This window comes from Mauremys mutica, chromosome 1, assembly GCF_020497125.1.
Source record: "Mauremys mutica isolate MM-2020 ecotype Southern chromosome 1, ASM2049712v1, whole genome shotgun sequence".
NCBI lineage: Eukaryota > Metazoa > Chordata > Testudines > Geoemydidae > Mauremys > Mauremys mutica.
The window spans coordinates 318294998-318314558 of NC_059072.1; the positions used below are offsets into that span (position 1 = coordinate 318294998).

The 19561-nt window shown below is 45.6% G+C and overlaps 1 protein-coding gene across 2 annotated transcripts in view; it reads right to left on the reverse strand.

The window, feature by feature from the left end:
* Positions 1-3877: 3877 nt before the first annotated feature.
* The window catches only part of MTUS2 (microtubule associated scaffold protein 2), a 302992-nt gene continuing 287308 nt past the window's right edge, over positions 3878-19561 (reverse strand). For both annotated transcript variants that reach the window (XM_044982069.1, XM_044982076.1), the window contains exons 10-14: positions 18185-18258; positions 15529-15627; positions 13891-14010; positions 12296-12393; positions 3878-5494 (exon numbers count right to left, since the gene is read on the reverse strand). In XM_044982069.1, the coding sequence (XP_044838004.1) occupies positions 5287-5494; positions 12296-12393; positions 13891-14010; positions 15529-15627; positions 18185-18258 (599 nt within the window). In that variant the 3' untranslated portion in view covers positions 3878-5286. The remainder of the gene's footprint in view (positions 5495-12295; positions 12394-13890; positions 14011-15528; positions 15628-18184; positions 18259-19561) is intronic.

The window sequence follows — 19561 nt, forward strand, 5'->3', positions numbered from 1 at the left end:
CTATGTCCTAGAAACAGAACCAAAACCTGGCTTCTGAACCCACCAGCAACATGTGGACAGACCCTAATTTCAGATGCTAGCCCTGTGGCTGTCATATTAATGAAAGCGGGACCTAGTGAACTATAGAAGTGAAGGTAATTCTGGTTTAGCTACTGGACTGTTTGAGTTTGCAGTGGAGGTGGAGGAAAAGCAGGATTTATTTTATCCTTCCATAGTTAAAGGCTTTTCCATTATAAAATGTGGTTTTACAGAGGTTTATAGTACAGCCATAATTCTGTGCATTGAATTCAAAACTTAGGCCAACACGTTCAAACCTGGATGCCTAAAGTTAGTAAAACCCACATTTAAGCATCTAAGTTAAACTGATTAGCAGAACTGCTGAGCATCCACAAAGCCCACTGAAGTTCAGGTGTGTATTTTGATTCCTTTATTGTAAAATTGTTATTTCATTTTCCATTGGATGGCTTCCAATATAAAAAAAAGTCACTTTTAGTAGCAAAATAGCTGTCTTTATGGATAGTTGCTGTGGAGGAAAAATATACACTCTGTAGCCCTTTGAGAGATGCATAAACTAATGATTAGTGGGTACAGGGCTGGCTAAATCAAAGAATGGTTTGGCAGCTTTTACTTTGTATTCTCACAGTGTGGGTTAATGAGGAGAGCAAGCGGAAGAATCAGTAGGGTTCCTCCATAATTAAGTCTCAGGAGCACTTGCCTTGTAAAAGATAATCCCTCTCCCCACAATCCTTATTCAGCCCTCACTAGCCAGTAGGGTTTATTTGTAAGTGGAACATTTACTGTTCAGGTATTGAGGCACAATGCATGAACAGCCCCATACCAACCAACGTTAAGAGCATGCACTGACAGGGTGAGAACTCCAGCTACAATCACAATGCTTTGCTAGCCTGCTGCTGTTTTGGTATAATTTAATGACATTTGTTTTGAAAGTGAATGCCCACATTGTTTCTGTCTAGGCCACATTATGCACCATAGTTATGTGCTTGAAAATCCTGCTATTTACATTGGCTGCAAAATATAGATAAATTCACCCAATAATCTGTAATCCTCCCCAAGTGTCTTCTGCAGGCCTGCACTCACAGCATCAGGAAATGCTGCTGTAACAGGGTGAAATTCATCCCTCCTGAAAAAAGCCTGTGTTGTGGAGTTAGAGGCGATGCATTTTACCAACCCAGCCCACAGGCAACCTGTGGATCTGTAGCAGTGCCCCGTTGTGGCTGCTATTTAAACCCAAGGACTAAAATAGGGTTGTTAGGGTCACTGAATCCATGTCGTCACAGATCTCTGGGCACCCCCATTTTCAGTGTGCATAAAGACCTCCTATACAGCAGGACTGTCCTTGTTCCTTCTTCACCCAATAGCTCCTCCATGGGTCTTACATGAGTTTACAGGGCTCTGAGCTGGTTCTTCTTTGCACTGGTGTAAATTTCCTCCCTAACATATTTGTTCTTTCCTTGTGGCTTGGTGTAGAGGATAGGCCCCCACTGACTTTTCCTTTGAATACATAGTGATGAGTTATCAAAATCCTGCTGCTTCTGCTTTTTAAATCCTATCCAGATGCCAGTACATTTCCTGTCATTTCAACCAATACCCTAACCATGGTAGATGAACGATCTGCCAAGTCAGCCACAAATGTGCCGGTGCCTGAAGTTCAGCCAGTAAACAAACCCAGGTCCCAAAAACAAAATCTTTTCCCCAACCTACAGACCTGGGTACTAGCTTCCTAGTGCACCTATGATTCTCACTGAAATTTTAGTGGGAATTCTGTGCACAAGGAAAACAGGTTTGGCTCTTACTGCATTCACTTCAATGCCATTCTTGCACCAGACAGTTACATCTCCCTTATCAACCCTTCATGCCAGCAGATGTTAGCGTTTGTAAGTGGAAGTGTGGGCAGAGAAAGAGGGTGCTAGGTCAGGAAACAAGATTATATGACAGAGTGACAGTGTTCTCCACTTCCATTTAAGAAAACTTGGTTTATGGATAATACTGGAGGGAGATATGCTTACTGCTGCTCAGGGAACGGCTCAGTGGTGGTATACTGCTGCTGAGGGCTGGTCTACACTACACAGTTAAGTCAACATAAGGCAGCTTATATCAACCTACTAATGTCAGTGTCTACACTACAGCCTTTCTCCCACCAATGTAAGTGCCCTACTACACCGACATAACTTCACTCCCACGAAAGGCGTAAGGCTTATATTGGTGTAATTAGGGTGACAGACACTGCATCCCTTACATCTACTGGGGGCTCTCTTGTCAATTTCACCGCAGGAGCCTTGAAATTGACAAGAAAGCTGAGCAGCTAGAGCCAAGTTCTCCCTGCTCGGCTGGGTGGCTGGACCCCGCTCCTGACTGAGAGCCGGGGCCAGAAGCTGGGCTGGGGGGCTTCAGACCCAGCTCCCAGCCAGCAGCCAGGGTGAGAAGCTCCAAGGGGTCCCCTCCCTGACCACTCCCTGCCAGGAGTTAGGCAGCCTTGTCAGTTTCATGGCTGAGCTGTGACATTGACAAGGATGCCCAGCTCTGGCAGGGAGCAGGCGGGGAGAGGGGAAGCCCCAGGCAGCTCCCCCCTCTCCCGCAGGGAACTGGGAAGAGAAGCCCCGGGTGGCTTCCCTCTATAGGGAATGGGGAAGAGAAGCCCTGGACAGCCAACTGTAGTCACATGGATGGAAGCATCAGCATCCAGTATCAAACACCAGGAAGTGACTATTATAAGACAGAGAGAATGGAAATGACACCAAATGATGTTGGGGTCGCCGGCAGCCCAGTCTACCCACCACTAAAGTCCCAACTCCCAATTCATTGCCAGGAGCATCCATTGCATGTGTGCTTAGCTGACAAAAGGATGAGTAAAGCACCGTAAACAGAGAAATGATGAAGGAAAACAGACTGGCTCAGCCAGCTCAGATCAGGACAGTATAACATTTTAGTGAGTCGCACATGGGGTAATTTAGATTAACATCATGGTAACAACTCGTACTGTAATAGAACACATTGCCCTAGACTGGAACATAACAATGACGTCGGTATTGCAGAGTACCTGTGCATTTAGCAAGTGCAGTATGAAAGTGACTGAAATGACAGTGATCGTGGTTTTTAATTCTTTAACAACTCTCCTACTTTCAGGGTGTACTTGCTGAACACATACAATCTAGTAACGTATTTCAACAGTGTTTGTCAAATATGGCCTTGTCTAGTCTAATAAGATGTTCAACGTACTCAGTAGCATAATATCATGCAAAACTGCTACAAAAATAAATTTCTCTAAAAAAAAAAAATAATAACCTAATTTTTACATCTTGGGATGGGCCAAAGCCACTTAGATTGAAGCTGGCTGTACCTAAGCTGCAGCCTGAGCATTCTGAATACATCACAGGAAAGCTGAAGCATATTTCAAGTGCAAACAATGCGCATGTTTGCTGGAGTAAATGCCTTCCTGCCTGCTTCCATGCAAGTCATTATCTGTATTCACGCTTTGTGACAACGCCTCTTTCTAATTGCTTCATGACCCTGGAATATTTTCTGCCCGTATTTACATCCTGGCTGTAACTTGGTCAGGTCCTGGAGCACACAGTGCGCTCTGTGAATAGGCAGGAAAATGTGCTGGGTCTTTGCCACAAATTGAAAACAGAAGCATCACATCATTTAAAAAAAAACATTTTGCTTTTGTGTGAATGACTCACACGCCTAACCTGCCGCTGCGCTACGTCAAACGCTTGCACAGTCTAATCCAAACAAATCTGATGCAAATGCTGGAACCCCCATTTAGAGAACATCAAAGACAACAGGACCTCGCCTGGCTTTGTGCAGTTCCCTACCTGGACCCAGGATCCAGAGCATATACTGTTAACCCCTTCTCACTCTAACTGCTGTTGGAGGTGCTGTGCCCCTGGGAAACCAGCATGCTCACTCAGTATGGTGTGACATTCCAGCTGGTCTAGACAAGCACACCACAGAAAGTTGCCGCTGCAACACGTGCATGGTTAACAGATGCAGCAAAGGGGGTTAATATAACAGGGAAACCTAAGAGTATTTGCATTTTGCCTGGAAGGCAGAGGTTTAAGGTAGTTTGGCCTCAAAATATATGGGTATATATGGTGAGGGACAAAATTCTGGCCTCAGTCGGATCCATGCGCCGCCCCCCCGCCCCGATCTTCCCTGGGGTTCTCCTGGCCATTAAAAAGGGCGAACGTTAGCTACTATGTGCAGGATCCCCTGTACCCTGAGGCAAACTGGATCTAAATTCCACTAGGGGGTTAACACTTTTGGCCAAATGTCAAGGTCACAGCAAATATTGTTTTTAATTCTTTCTAGGGCTTGCAATAAAATAATGTGGGACTGGATTTGTTATTGCTTCTGAGTGCTTCCAAAAGTGTTCAGTTTAAAAAAAAAAGGTTAATTAGAATTTGAGAGAGTAAAATGGAGTCACTCTATCAAATAAACTGTATGGAACATGCTAAAACCCTCCGGGTTTTGGTCTCTATCCTACATCCACTCATAACATTGATGCTAATAATAATTGAAATTTGGAGACTGGAATGAGTGACCTTATCTGGCATTGAGTATGAAGGTGATTGTTTTGAAGGCAGAATCTCAATGTCGCTGGTGTTCACGTTATACAGTGGTACCACTTGGTGGTAGTTTGGAAGGCGCTTCTATTTCTAAGTAACTTTCTTCTATTTTGGGTAGAAATATTCCTGGGAGGCTTGACAGAAATGCATTTCATTTAGCTATAAGTCTTAGGCACAAGTTACAAAACTGCTGACCATCATGAAAATATATCAGCACTTAGTAGTGTATCTAATAATATAAAAAATGCAATTCAGAACATCTTCAACTCCATATATGTTGTGTGTGTCAATATATACACCTATATAGGTACAATACATATATATAAACACACATACCTATATAGATATTCAAAACGTGAACTGTTTGTAACTAACCTGAACCATTGCAGCAAAGGTTCACTTTGATGAACCATTAGTAGTAGCATTTTCTTTCCTTCATCTCTAACCATGGCAAAATGTTTACACATCAGACTACACTGGTTATATTACTCTAAGACATCAGTGTGCCAGTACCGGGAGCTTCTATACTGGAATGCTAATAGTACACTGCCTAGCTTACACGTATGCAGCTACAGAGCATGCTTGCAGTACCCAACCCTGGGTGTCTATGGTTGTTAATACTTTCTTGGATGATCACATTCAGCGGATTGGAAAAATGTGTAAAAGCCCAGTTAACGTCTGCAGCCGCGTGGAGCGGTCATCTGGGCACTGTGCTGACTTTTGCGGGAGTAGGAGGCCCCGATGAACAGCGATAAATAGGCGTAGGAGACAGTTTAACAGGGCTCATGGGCTCCGCTGTCTGGAGCTTCCAAAGCAGCTCTTCATTAGTCCTGCTTAACCTCTTCTTTTCCTTGGTTTCTTTCTCCACGTATTCTTGGAGATTAGCATTTTCCTCAGATAACTGCCTGCAGAGGGGAATAATGCACCAGTTAACATTTCACACGGCTACACAGTGCTGGATTGTCATTAAAGCAAATATGACAGCTGCTGAGGCCACTACCCCACACAGCTGTTAAAGTCCTCCCGTGACAGTTTCACACCAGAGCCAGGCTGGCATAGCAGTGGTTTGCTCCCGATGAAGCCAAGCAGAGTATTTCAGGTAATACACCTGCACAGTGTTTCCATCACATAATGCTGAGTCAGAGCACAGTGACCTAATGCAACCCGACAACTTGAAAGAAAATTCCTGGCACTGTCTTCTAGTTACTGTCAGTTACACACCATGTGTACTGCACGTAAGCGTGAGGGCAAACACTCTTGAGTTTGTTATGAAGCAAATCAGTTATTCTGAATATTTTAGAAGTGTGTACTTTCCCCCCTATAACACAAAAACTAATACACTTTAAAGCAATCACAGAAACAGGGACAGGACTGGATGGCTCAGGGGTACATCATGGGACATGGAGCCTTTCAAGGCTTTGTCCCCGGGGTCTGAATTAGGTCCAGGTTGGGAGTGACTCAAAGTTGTTGCCATCCAATGGGTGTCTGGAGGACCACATGAAACAACGGGTAAAATTAGTCTGATTCCTAGTGGACAGGTGTCCATACTGCAAAACAAAACACTCCCCCCCCCCAATCACTACTGGCTCTTCTTGGTATCCTTGATGGCAATTGCAGCATATGCAGCCAGGATGAAAAGATCATGAAGACTAAACTGATGCTCCCTTCAGGCCAGGCTTAAAGCATGTTGGTGGGGCACTGGGATGTAACATGCCACCTCTTCTGTGGATAAATAAGACATTTTCAATCTCTAGGGTGGCCAAGCTAACACTGATCATGAGCACAATGGGCCACTTAGCTCAATGTCATGGATGTCACAGGCCAGGGGAGGCTGAGCCTCCCCAAACAGCCAGGCATGGCCCTGCCCATGATCTGCCCCAAGGCCCCTCCTGCTTCCCGCTCTCCCTCCGTGGCCAGGGTTGGGGAGGGCCAGCCTGCGGCCGGGGACTTGGGGTGCCTGCAGCCAGTGCTTGGGCTGCCCGGTGCAGGGGATGACCACCTGGCACTCCAGGGCTTGGGGTGCTTGGGCCGCCCGCCAGGCACTCTGGGGCTGGGGGCGCTGGGGCCGGACGCTCGGGGGCTGAGGGCACTCGGGCCACCCACCAGGCACTCCGGGGCTCGGGGCACTGGGGCTGCCCGCCAGGTGCTCTGGGTACTGCAGCCAGGCCACCTGGCGACGGGGATGCTGGGACCTCACGCCCAGCATGGGGGGCACTGAGGCTGCGCCGACTGGCACTCTGGGGCTAGGGGTGCTTGGGCGGTCGAAAGCTGAGGGAGGGCAGCCGGGGCCGCAGTGGGGGTCTTGAGGCTCTGGCAGGGGCGGGGCAGGACCAGGGGCTAGCCTCCCCGAACAGGTGGTTCACGCGCTGCCCATGCTCTATTCAGTTACACCAGGAATTAAATTGGCTTCATGTTTACAAAATCTATTAAATATAAAACTGAACATTTTTGGAGAGATTTCTACCCAACTCTCTTTTAACTCTTCCATGTAAGCTGTAAGCTGTGAGAGGAGGGTGTTTCTAAGGAGACATATCGAACTACCCATGAATTGGTTTAATACTAATGCCCATCACTGTAGTATTTGAGATTTGCCATGTAAAATCCATAGCATGTAAAATCCATAGCAATAGACTTCATGGAGTCTATGACACGTCTCCTTTTTCAGGGTCAGCACCCTGCTTGTGGGAGGAGGTTTGATTTGTCTTAAAAGACTGTATTACTTTCCTCTTTCCCTCCCCACACAGCAATGTGGGCCATAAAGCTTTTATGCAAGCCCAGATAGGCCATCAACCAACCAGTATGTGCTTGCCTGTTTTCTGAGAGCAGTTTAGCAGGATGCTCATTGAGCACATTTAGGGAGTAACCCTACAGCTCTTACTCTCATGAATGATTCTCAAAGCCAGTGAAGGTAATAGGATTGCCCTCATAAGCAGAAATATGCATGCAGCAGCTGGAGAATCAGGCCCTCAGAACATATTAGCCTCTTTTACACGTAATACTGCTTGCCAGCTATACAGGGTGATATCCAGTCTTATAGTGAACTTGGTAATCTGTCAGCCAATATACTCTCTTCTGTGACACTAATAAACACTGCAGCTGGCGGCGAGGAGGAGGGCTGTGAGTTATATGCACAACCTACAGGTAATTTAGAGAGACATTGGGGAAGGAAAGTGCCTTCATAGTCAAGCACCCGTGAATAGGCTGTCCAATACAGACATGTCCTCAGAAGACAACCTGCTTTAGCATGCAGCTAGGGAAAAAAGCCCCCGCTTGTTACACTGCTTGTTTTAATCTCCCACATGCTGTGTCAGGATATCGCAGTTTATGCTATGTCATCTGATGTCATGTATGTAACCAGACCCAAGAGAAGCAAGCTTCACATTGCACTGGAGATTGAGGCGGCTTTTCCCTCTGAGGTAGAATACAGTGCTCCTGCTGCCTGTGTGCTGGCAAACACTCCAGCAACCCTGCCACGTGCGTGGTCACGTTATGCCAGCCTTGCCTGTGTAATTTTATTCACAGAATCATAGATTCCAAGGCCAGAAGGGTCCACTGTGACGATCTAGTCTGACCTCCTGCATGGCACAGGCCATAGTACCTCCCCAAAATAATTTCCAGAGCAGATCTTTTAGAAAAATAGCCAATCTTGACTTAAAAATTGCCAATGATGAAGAATCCACCAGGACCCTTGGTAAATTGTTCTAGTGGTTAATTATTCTCACTGTTAACAACTTACACCTCATTTCCAGTCTGAAGAGCTCATTATTAAATATTTGTTCTCCACGTAGGTATTTATAGACTGTAATCAAGTCCTTCCCTTTGTTAGGCTAAATAGTATCAGAGGGGTAGCCGTGTTAGTCTGGATCTGTAAAAGCAACAAAGAATCCTGTGGCACCTTATAGACTAACAGACGTTTTGCAGCATGAGCTTTCGTGGGTGAATACCCACAGTCTTGCATCTGAAGAAGTGGGTATTCACCCACGAAAGCTCATGCTGCAAAACGTCTGTTAGTCTATAAGGTGCCACAGGATTCTTTGTTGCTTTTAGGCTAAATAGACTGATAAGCTCCTTGAGTCTATCACTATAAGGAATGGTTTCTAATCCTTCAATCATTCTCATGGATCTTCTCTGAACCTTCTCCAATTTATCACCTTCCTTCTTGACCTGTGTGCACCAGAACTGGATGCAGAATTCCAGCAGCAGTTGCACCAGTGCCAAATACAGGGGTAAAATAACCTCTCCAGTCCTAGTCATGATTCCCCTGTTTATGCATCCCAGGATTGCCTTAGCTCTTTTGGCCACAGTATCACACTGGGAGCTCATGTTCAGCTGATTATCCGCCACAACCCAGAAATGCTTTCCAGAGTCACTGCTTTCCAGGACAAAGGCCCCCATTGTGTAAGTATGGCCTACATTCTTTGTTCCTAGCTGTATACATTTGGAGTTAGCCGTATTAAAATGCATACTGTGTGCTTGCACCCAGCTTACTGAGTGATCCAGACTGTTCTGAATCAGTGACCTGTCCTCTTCATTATTTACCACTTCCCCAATTTTTGTGTCATCTGCAAACTTCATCAGTGCTGATTTGAGGTTGATGGCGAATGAGCAGATGCAAAGTGATTGCACACTAATGATACACATGCTGCCTATGAAGACACATGCCCCAACCAACTCTTTTCCATCTTTCAGGTAGGATTTGTCATGGGTGCTATGGAAAAGAGACCTGTTGTTATTCTTGTAGCATCTAGAGACCCCAACCGAGATCAGGACTCCATCGTACTAGTCACTGTATCAGCAGAGGTAAGATACACACCCCTGAAGAGCTCACAGTCTACAAAGCCAGGACAGACACAGAGTGGGGAAGGAAGGATTGCTATAGATGGGAATCAGAGGCATAGAGAGGTTAAGTGATTTACCCAACACCACACAGGAGTCTATGGCAGAGCTGAGAACTGAACGTGGATCATCAGCAATTTAACCACAAAGCCATTCTTCCTCCTTGGGAGCCCAGCCCTCCCCTCTGATTGCTAAATCCCCTGGAGTTCTCGAGAAGGAGGAGGAGGATGTAGAAAGGGTTAGAATCAAATATTATCTCCTCACTGTCTCCACCTATTTTAACACTATCTACTGTACGCTGCAGATAAGGACCTAGGGGTTACAGTGGATGAGAAGCTGGATATGAGTCAACAATGTGCCCTTGTTGCCAAGAAGGCTAACAGCATTTTGGGCTGTATAAGTAGGGGCATTGCTAGCAGATCGAAGGACATGATCATTCCCCTCTATTTGGCATTGGTGAGACCTCATCTGGAGTATTGTGTCCAGTTTTGGGCCCCACACTACAAGAAGGATGTGGAAAAATTGGAAAGAGTCCAGCAGAGGGCAACAAAAATGATTAGGGGGCTGAAGCACATGACTTATGAGGAGAGGCTGAGAGAACTGGGATTGTTTAGTCTGCAGAAGAGAAGAATGAGGGGGGATTTGATAGCTGCTTTCAACTACCTGAAAGGGGGTCCCAAAGAGGATGGATCTAGACTGTTCTCAGTGGTAGCAGATGACAGAACAAGGAGTAATGGTCTCAAGTTGCAGTGGAGGAGGTTTCTGTTGGATATTAGGAAAAACGTTTTTACTAAGAGGGTGGTGAAGCACTAGAATGGGTTACCTAGGGAGGTGGCGGAATCTTCTTCCTTAGAAGTTTTTAAGGTCAGGCTTGACAAAGCCCTGGCTGGGATGATTTAGTTGAGGATTGGTCCTGCTTTGAGCAGGGGGTTGGACTAGATGACCTCCTGAGGTCCCTTCCAACCCTGAGATTCTATGATTCTATGATACGCTGATTCCCGCCTTCCACTGTGGGAGCCCCACACCACGCCATCTGATTGGGCATCAGGAACCCCCACCCCTGCAGTTATGCAGATATCTCCATATACAGTTCTTTTCATGTCCCCATCTCAGAGTGGGGCTGCCTCTCTCCTTCCTAATGAGGTCAAGCAGCAGGGGTCACTCATATTCCCTGCATCTGCCCAGAAGGCGGCAGAGGAACAGGGAGCTTGGGTACTGCTCACTACATGATCTTAGATCGCTCAGTACATGAGCCCACCAACCTGCCTTAGCTGCTCCACTCCTGTACACTGCAGAGCTGAGGGTTTGGCTTGTGTTACCCCCTTGAGTGGGAGATGGCTTTCTAGAGCTGGCCTAGTGCAGGGCTAAGCTATGTGCCTTTTAGAGGTTTATGCTGTGGACTGGACAGAGCCTTTGTTGAAGGAGGTAAGCAGCGTCATAGATTATTTTAAACGATTACACATTTCTGTGAATGAGAACAGTTCCTGCTGTTACACTAGCTGAGATAAAATGATATGGGCTATACTCCCGTCTGTTGTTCAACCCGACCACCAACTGAGGGCAAGAAGACATTTCACTCCCTACATAACGGGATGAATTGTGGGAGTTTTATGTCTTCCGCTGAACCATCAGGCATTAACCACTGTTGGAGACAAATTACTGGATGTCATTCATTGCCTCTGTATAAAAATTCTGATATTAACCCGTCTCTATACCCATGTAACAAGGCTGAAAAATGATTTGCTTTAAAGTTGACTTTCCAGGTAGATCTTAAGTTCAGGATCCTCAACATTCCCCACACTGAGAAATGTATATAAAAGAAACAAAACACACCTCCTATTAGTGACTTTAGGAACCTATCTCCTATAGCCGTGGTTTTCAACCTTTTTTCATTCGTGGACCCCTAAAAATTTTCAAATGGAGGTGTGGACTCCTTTGGAAATCTTAGACAGTCTGCAGACCTGCAGGAGTCTGCGACCACTGGTTGAAAACCACAGTCCTAGATGAATGTTGATGGGGCATATTTGCTTTTAAATGTCTAAGTTCAGGAAGTTTTGGTTCGTATATATATATTACAGGACTCCTGAAGTTAAGATCCATAAGGAAACCCAGCCACTAAGGAGAAACACTCTTTAAACGTAGCAGCATCCTTTCTGCAAATATTTGTAGAAAATAATTGTATCTAATTGACACTGAGTGTTAACCTGGTGAGACTGGAAATGGTCGAGATGTGATACCATTTTTTGCCATAGTTCCTACAAAAAACTTGACAGTGGTTAGGTTGTTGGTGTGCTCGGCCCACAGCCTATCAGTATTGTCTCACTGTTTCCTTGTACTCCCCCGTCTCTCTGTATCCATTTGTTGTCTGGTGTCTTACACTTAGATTGTAAGCTCTTTGGGGCAGAGATTGTCTTTTTGTTCTCTGTTTATATGGCGCCTAGCACAAAAGGTTCTAGTGCAATATAATATAATATAATATAATATAATATAATATAATATAATATAATATAATAAAAAACGCTAAAGCAGCCTTAGGTACAGTGAGGCCACCAGCACAGTTGGTATATTACTGTTCAAACTAATAGCTCTCCCGCACCCACTAGATGCTGACTAATAGTGTGGCATTGACTCAGGACTCAGAGGCAATTGGGACTTTTGTTCTCAGTGATGAGGCTGGGAGCTTAATGTAACATGAGATGTAGCCAACCTCCTTTATGCTAAAATAAGCAGATGGGAATTCAAATAAGTTTCAAGGGGGGAAATATGCTTAGTTTTACTGCTTCTGAAGCGGCTGTTAGCCATGGATAGTTGTAATTTTACTGTTTCCTGTAAAACTCAGATGGTTTAGGTTTACAAGGGTCTGTACAAACCTTGTCACAACGGTATTTTGATCAATCCTGACTCTCATGTCTTCATTCTGCTGTTGCAGCACCTGAATTTTTTCTTCCAATATTGTATTTTTTTCAGCCTGCAACAAGAGAGGGCTCGTTGAGTTTGCAGAAATAGCAGCACTTGATGCAGGGGAATTTGGATTTTAATCCCTAGGAAGAAGCTCTATTTTCCTTACAGTAACAGCTAATAATCATTGTCAAAGGAAGGTAGATTATTTTGGCTGCAGATGTGATTTTAGGTTGTAAATGCCTTACCAGCGTGTCACACTGGTATGGCACTGAAGTGAGGCAGTGGTGAGTTAGGTACAATGTTCTGAGTCATAGGGTGGTGATTCTCAACCTTTCCCACACTAGTACCCTTTTATCCATACTGGACTCCTCTGCTCCCCCCACAGAAGCTCCCTAACATGTGTCTGAGTTCCCCCTCCCAAAGGGCAGGGGAGTCATGATCCCCTGGCATCTGCTGTGGTCACCCCGCCCCCCCGCACATTGAGACCTCCTGTAACAGAGTTATATAAATCATATCCATAGTGGAAGTAGAATCCTACTGCCTGGCATGGTTGAGAAATAGCACAAACAGAATGACTGGAGACCACCTAGGCCAGTGAATGTAACTGTATCAGCTGTTTCCCCATTCTGCTCTAGCTTAAGGAAGCAGCATGTTACAGAGTGTTGTTAAGAAGTCTCAGCTGCGAAGAGCTATTTCACTCTATATCCGTTCACACCAGCAGTTGGACAGTTCAACAAAGTAATCAACTGGGTTCCCAAACTTCCCCATAAACAGAAACAAAGCTTGCTAAGTGCTGTGCTAAAGCAGCCAGCCCAGCTGCCCCACTGTGGCAATGGCTCATCCTGTCACTGCCGTAGAAGCCTACTGTAGTTCACACAGGTCAAGTCTCACAAAATGGCTCCACTTTACAATGAAAACGTAACTCCTGGTTAACTGAAAAGTTCATACCTGGGGAGACCAAAACACAAAGAGAGAGAGAATGGAGTGGCTAGGAGGCACTGTTATCTGTATGGTGGGGAGCTCGCAGGTGACCCTAACCTGGGATTTCTGGTTGCCCCTCTCTAATTTACACTACTGAGGCAAGACTTCACACCGATTACTGAATTAAGGAGCAACAAGGCATAAGTGCCTCATTCTTCCACTCATATTGCTCCTCCGGAGGCAGGGGACAGCTGGTGCCCCATACTTAGTTATAGAGATGCAGGTATCACAGCGGCCCTCCTCCTCCACTGTCTCCTTCCCTACCTAACCTCTCCTGCAGGCGGAGCAGATTTCAAAGTGAAAACCAGAAAGACTAACACGGGGAGTCATGGAGAGGTTTTGTGGGATGTCATAGGGGAGGAAGGAGGCTGGTGGGGAAGTCGATAAAAAGAAGCACCCCCTTCCCACTCTCCATTTCCGAATGAAAAACTGGGACACTTCACAGGAGAGGGCAGGGGGCAGAAAACAGTATTTAGCCCTCTGTGATCCCTTCATTGTGTTTTTCCAGTCCCGGCCTCCTCCACTCCAATTTAGCTCCTAGCTTCCTATCTCCCTGTTCTGTGAGGGGAAAATGATAACTGACCAGCTTTTCCAGTTCCATGATCCTCTTTTCCTGTTGATGAATTAGCTGATTCTTCATTTCCAAAATCTGCTTCAGGCTATTCTTATCTTCTTCTAAGTGCTGATATGGAGCTAGTGCAACCTAGGAAAAGAAGGATGACAGTGAAATCTAAGTCTTCCAACTGTAATCGCGTATTCAGCCACTTGGTAAAATTTTCCCAAGCACCCAACTGATTTAGAGCCTAGCTCCCATGAAAGTCAAGGGGATGCAGGCTCCGAAATCACTGGGGTTGTTTTGAAAATGTTACCCACTATCACCGTTCAATCATTTTAGCTGTATACCTAATTTCATAAGAGAGACAAGGTGGGGGAGGTACCTGCAGTAGGTGAAAGAGGTTCGAATGTTGCTCAGCACCCACAACCCGACCCACTGCTAAGTCTCCTAACATATAGAATTGTTTCTGTCTGTGAGGAGCTTTACTCTTTCTGGAGAAGAGCACAAGTGTGAAATAGCAACCAAGTTCGGAGACCGGGGCTGGGTGTTTGCAGGTTAGAACAATAGTGGATCACTCTGTCTGTGATGTGTGTGGCAAAACAGGTAAACTAGTCATAAAGATTAAACTCCCAGAGGGGAGAAAGACAGTGAATCAGGACACAAAGATACTCCCCATTCCAGCTTAGTACTTCTGAAGTTAGGGGGCTAAAGTTCCATTTACCAAAGCAGTATTGGCCCACATCTTTTTTCTCAATTACACTGAATAGAATCCAGAGTAACACCAACGACTTCAGTTACTTTGGCTTTACGATGGTACAACCCACTCCACTGTCGCTGGTGTCACTACTCCAGATTTGCAGCAGTGTAACTCAGAACAGAATCTGGCCCTTTGCACCCATTTTGCTCTAAGAGGGCAAGTTCACCAGTATACCCCAGTTGTTTTGTGCTGCTCTGGTGGAAAGAAGCAGGCTTTGACCTCAGTCTAGCCCACGGAAAGTTCCAATGCAGTAGAAAGGGGGGAGTTCTGAATTCTCAAAAGGTATGTGAGGCACAGGGTTAGAAAATGGTCTTCATTGGATCCATTTTCTCATAGAGTCTGCTAATAATGGGCTTCATTTCGACCACCAGCTTTAGGGATTTTATCGCTTTGTTGTATTTTGAACAGGATGTTGATGGAATAAACTTCTCCTATGATATCCCCAGGGCTAGACAGTCCATTACAGGAAAAATGAGGATGGACAGCAAAGAATCCCAGCAGGGGGAAGAGGAGAGGCACATTCATATGAAAAGATGTGAAGAGGAAGGAGAAACACCACAGAGGGGAGAAGAGAGAGAGGATTAGACGGTACTAAAAAGTAACAGAGGGAGCCAGAGAAAAATCCCAAGAAACAGAACTGTAGAGGCAGGATGCAAGTGAGAAACAGACAAAATGAAGCAAAACCAGAACTGGATGGATAATGACCCAACAATAAGAGAGAGTGAGAGATCTTTGTATCCAGAGCCACGCTTAGATTCCAAACCCACTACAAAGCTCAGGATCCAGAGCTTTGGTTTGGGCCCATTTGAGTTGAGATTTCCTTTGCTAAGAACCTACCAGTGCAAATGTGGGCATATTTACAAGCATGTCCAGCTGTTTTTAAAATGTATATTAAGGTTGTCAGCTACCTCTAGTTGCTCTTCAGTGTTTTTCTTTAAAGCCTCTTCAAATCGCTTTGCCTTGTCCCTTAGAGAATGGCTCTGGAAGGTGAGGGTATCTACTTGGTCCTGCAATTAATGACAAGTAAAAAACCATTAGGCTGTAATGATACTTTTATACAAATCATTTTCCACCACTGCCAGAGTACATGAGGGCACTGAGTAGAAGGACTTAGAAGCTACCGTGAGAGGACGTTTTTACATGAAATCACTCAAACTCGCAGTGGAGATTTTGATAACTTGGTAAGTAACGGAATCAGGATTTCACGTGGCAAACCCGAGATTAATCATGTGGTTAGCTTAAATTGGCCACCAACTGCAGCTTCTAAACCGGCATCAAGCTAAGACATCCCTGCTCTTTGGCTGTGTGAGACCCAGTCTCCTTGCTTTGAAGGACAGGCATGTTTGTGTCATACTCATGAAGCAGATAATCTCTATAAGGTTACTGCTCCTCAGGGATCAGCATGGGGAGGTACTCAAATGCTGCCCACAATCCCAAGCTTCAGAGCAGCTAGATGTCTCTGCTCAAATGATAAGCAGTGAAAGAGTCAGAGGTGGTGCCAGTTTTTTCCCAGTGTGGAGACTGAGGTGGGCTAGGCAGAAAATTGGGAGGGCTGCGCCTGTAAGAGCTTCCCAGGCACGGGACCTGGCTCCAGGGCTGGCAGAGCCCTCAGAGAGCAGCAACCATGGCAGCAGGGCCCAGGAGCATGGGCTGGAGGGGGTCAGTCCAGGCTGCTGTGGGGAACCGTGGACCCTCCACCTGCCCTGAGTGGTGTGAACACAGGTGGGAACACAGGCCAGGGGCTGCTCTTGGGCCTCCTGTCTGGGCTTATTTCTGCACTGCTGCTGGAGATGGCACTGCCTTCAGAGCTGGGTGGCCAGACAGTGGTGGCTGCTGGCCGGGCACCCAGTTCTGAAGGCAGCACTGCTGCCAGCAGCAGCTGAGAAGTATGTGCATAATATTTGACCTTTGCACTGGGAGGGGTGGCTATGGGAGGCTAAGGCAAATTTTGGGGTGGCTATAGCCCTTGCAAGCCCCCCCCACAGCGCCACCTCTGGACAGAGTTAACATTATTGACTTTGGACTGTCATCATTATGTTTCAGAGTTAACACTCCACTAAGAGGAAAGGGTGGTTCACACCACTCTAAGGACCAAATGCTAAAGCCCAAATAAATGGGCTTTGCTAGGAGGCCTCAGATGGGTTAGGGGAAAATAATTCCCTCTCAGTCCAGCAGCTTGGTTTAGAATAGTTGCATAGCCACTATCCATCAGCTTTAGCAGCATCTGGGATCTCTGCCATCTACACGAGGAAAAGGATGGGGTGGGGAATTAACGACTGTGGAGCCAAGTAACAGAGGATCTGCTTGCAACTCTTCTTCCTTTGCCTTTGCTAGAAAATTTAACTTGAGATCTGAAAACTACGCTGTGTTCTTTTTGCCTCCTGCATCATTATCAGTGACAGAGATTCTGCAGTCAGAATGTAGGTAACTCTTTTGATGATAATGTATGAGACAGAACAGAATCTGGCTTACTCTTTCTTCACAGCATTAGCTCTGCAGCACTAAAACAATATTACAGGTTATAAAACAACTCACCTAGATCAGTGATGGGATTCATGAGATAATCAATGTACTTTTGACCCTGGTGAAGGCTTCAGACTGAAACATGTAGGTGCTATTGATCCTACTACTGTAGCTAATTACTTTATGGAAGAAAGGATTTTAAATGTTAAATCACAGGGACACACTTTCCCCGGTGGATTTCTATCTCAGTTTAGAGAACCAGAACAGCTGAATTTCACTATAATCATTTTAAGTTGATCTGATTTTCAGCTGGTCATTGTGGGGAGAAATTGTGCCAGGCAAACAGAGACAGGACAGTGCAAGTGACAGATTAGAGCTGCAGAACCAAAAGGGGAGATTTGCTTCAGAAAACTATTTTACAAATTGGTATATAAAACTATTGTGAGCACAACAGTCCTGCTGGGATGGATAGGAAAACCTAGATTCTGCTCCCATTCACTTTGCTGGGAGCAAGATGGGCCTGAAGAAGGTGAATGAATCAAAACAGTTTTAAAAAAACTTCTTAAAATCCATTTCCTCATCTGCAATTTCTTTGCTTTTGGGGTTTTCCCTCTTCTTCTTCAGGCACATTTAGCGTTTTGCTGCTTCCGCTGGAGGGAGAGAAGCTGAGGAGGCATCTTTGTAGCTAACATACAGCTTGAAAAGAATGAGCACAAGAGCCAAGCAGAGCAGAGGGGTTAGCCAATCGGCACAGATAAAACGTGCATAATTGCTGGACAGTTATTTAAAAATTATCATACAGTAATTATGCAAATCCCTAAACTCTGATTGACTAATAATGGCAATTAGCCAATCAGAGTGCAGGGATTCACATAGTATAGTTATTGAGAACTATCGGCATGGTAATTTTGCAAATCAGACATCCAGAACCAATGAGTGTGCAGGGAACTGCCTTACGAGAAAACGCTGTGGAGTTAAGGGTCAGTAACTATACAGCACCGTGCTCTGAGACTGGCAGAGAGAATTCCACTTCACCAAAGTGCTATCATAATGAACAGTTTTGTGACATCATTGGGGTTTGGACATAACGAAAGTATTAACCTGGAGTGACAGCCGCAGTTTTTCAAAACTCTCTTCCAATTCTTTCTTTTCCAGTTCGTGGGCAGACATCAGTTCTAGGGAAAATCCATAAAAATTACATCGCTAAATGGGTCTAACAAACAGTATAACTCATGGACAGCGAGTACATTTATCTTCCCTAACATGAACTAAACTTTATTAAGAAGGCAGCTCTAGTGGACTGAGCAGGGCCTAGGAGCCAGGCAATAACTCACTGCATGGCCTTGGGCAAATCACAAAAGCCTAAATTTTCAAAAGCATCCACTGATTTTGGGTGCCTCCATTTCTGAGGGTCTTGTAATCAGAGGTACTGAGAACCCACGGCTCTTGCTGAGTCTGACTGGAATGATGGGTGCTCATATCTCTGAAAACTAGGCTCTTAATATTTCCAGGCATGAATCAAAAATTGAGGTACCCCAAATGAGTGGGCAGTTTTAAGTTTGGGCCTTAAATCTCTTGTATGTCTCCAGGTCCCCATCTGCAAAAATGTGTGTAAGAATATTTACCTAGGATTCTTCACAGAATTACTGGGAGGGGTAATTAAGTAATGAGTATGTTGTACTTTGAAGATCATAAAGTACTATATAAGTAGTATATGATTCTTTTTATAATTATTGGAATAAATCACCCAACTATGATTTAATAATCAGAAGTAGATTAAATTTTAATAACTAAACCAATTGTAGCAAACTGTGATTGAATAAATAAAATCGTCTCTCTCCAATCAGCCTTGTTCACTAATGCTTGGAGTGCATTACAATTTAACTGGTGCAATGCCATTTTCATCCACAAGAGGGTACTTGAAACCTGTGCTAGGAGAAGAATGCACAAAGATTCTGACAGCATATGCCTCAATAGTAACACTGGAGTTCCATCCTTGAAAAATAAAGTAGCTGAATAGTTAAAAACATCTTCAATCAGGGAACAGTTTTGTTTTCAAAAGGAATAATAATTTTAAAAGATACCAAACTATCTTCTGTCTATAGGATCAGGGCCGGCTCCAGACCCCAGCGCGGCAAGCACACGCGTGGGGCGGCCCTTTCCCGGGGGGGCGGCAGGCTGGGCCGGTGGACCTGCCGCAGTCATGCCTGCGGGAGGTCCACCGTAGTCCCGGGACGACCGGACCTGCCGCAGGCATGACTGCGGAGGGGGCACTCGTCCCGTGGCTCCAGTGGACCTCCCGCAGGCATGACTGCGGACGGTTCGCTGGTCCCGCGGCTCCGCTGGACCTCCCGCAGGCATGACTGCGGCAGCTCAAGCGGAGCCGCCGGACCTGCGAACCGTCCGCAGCTGCGGGAGGTCCAGCCGAGCCGCGCGACCAGCGGACCCTCCGCAGTCATGCCCGCGGGAGGTCCGCTG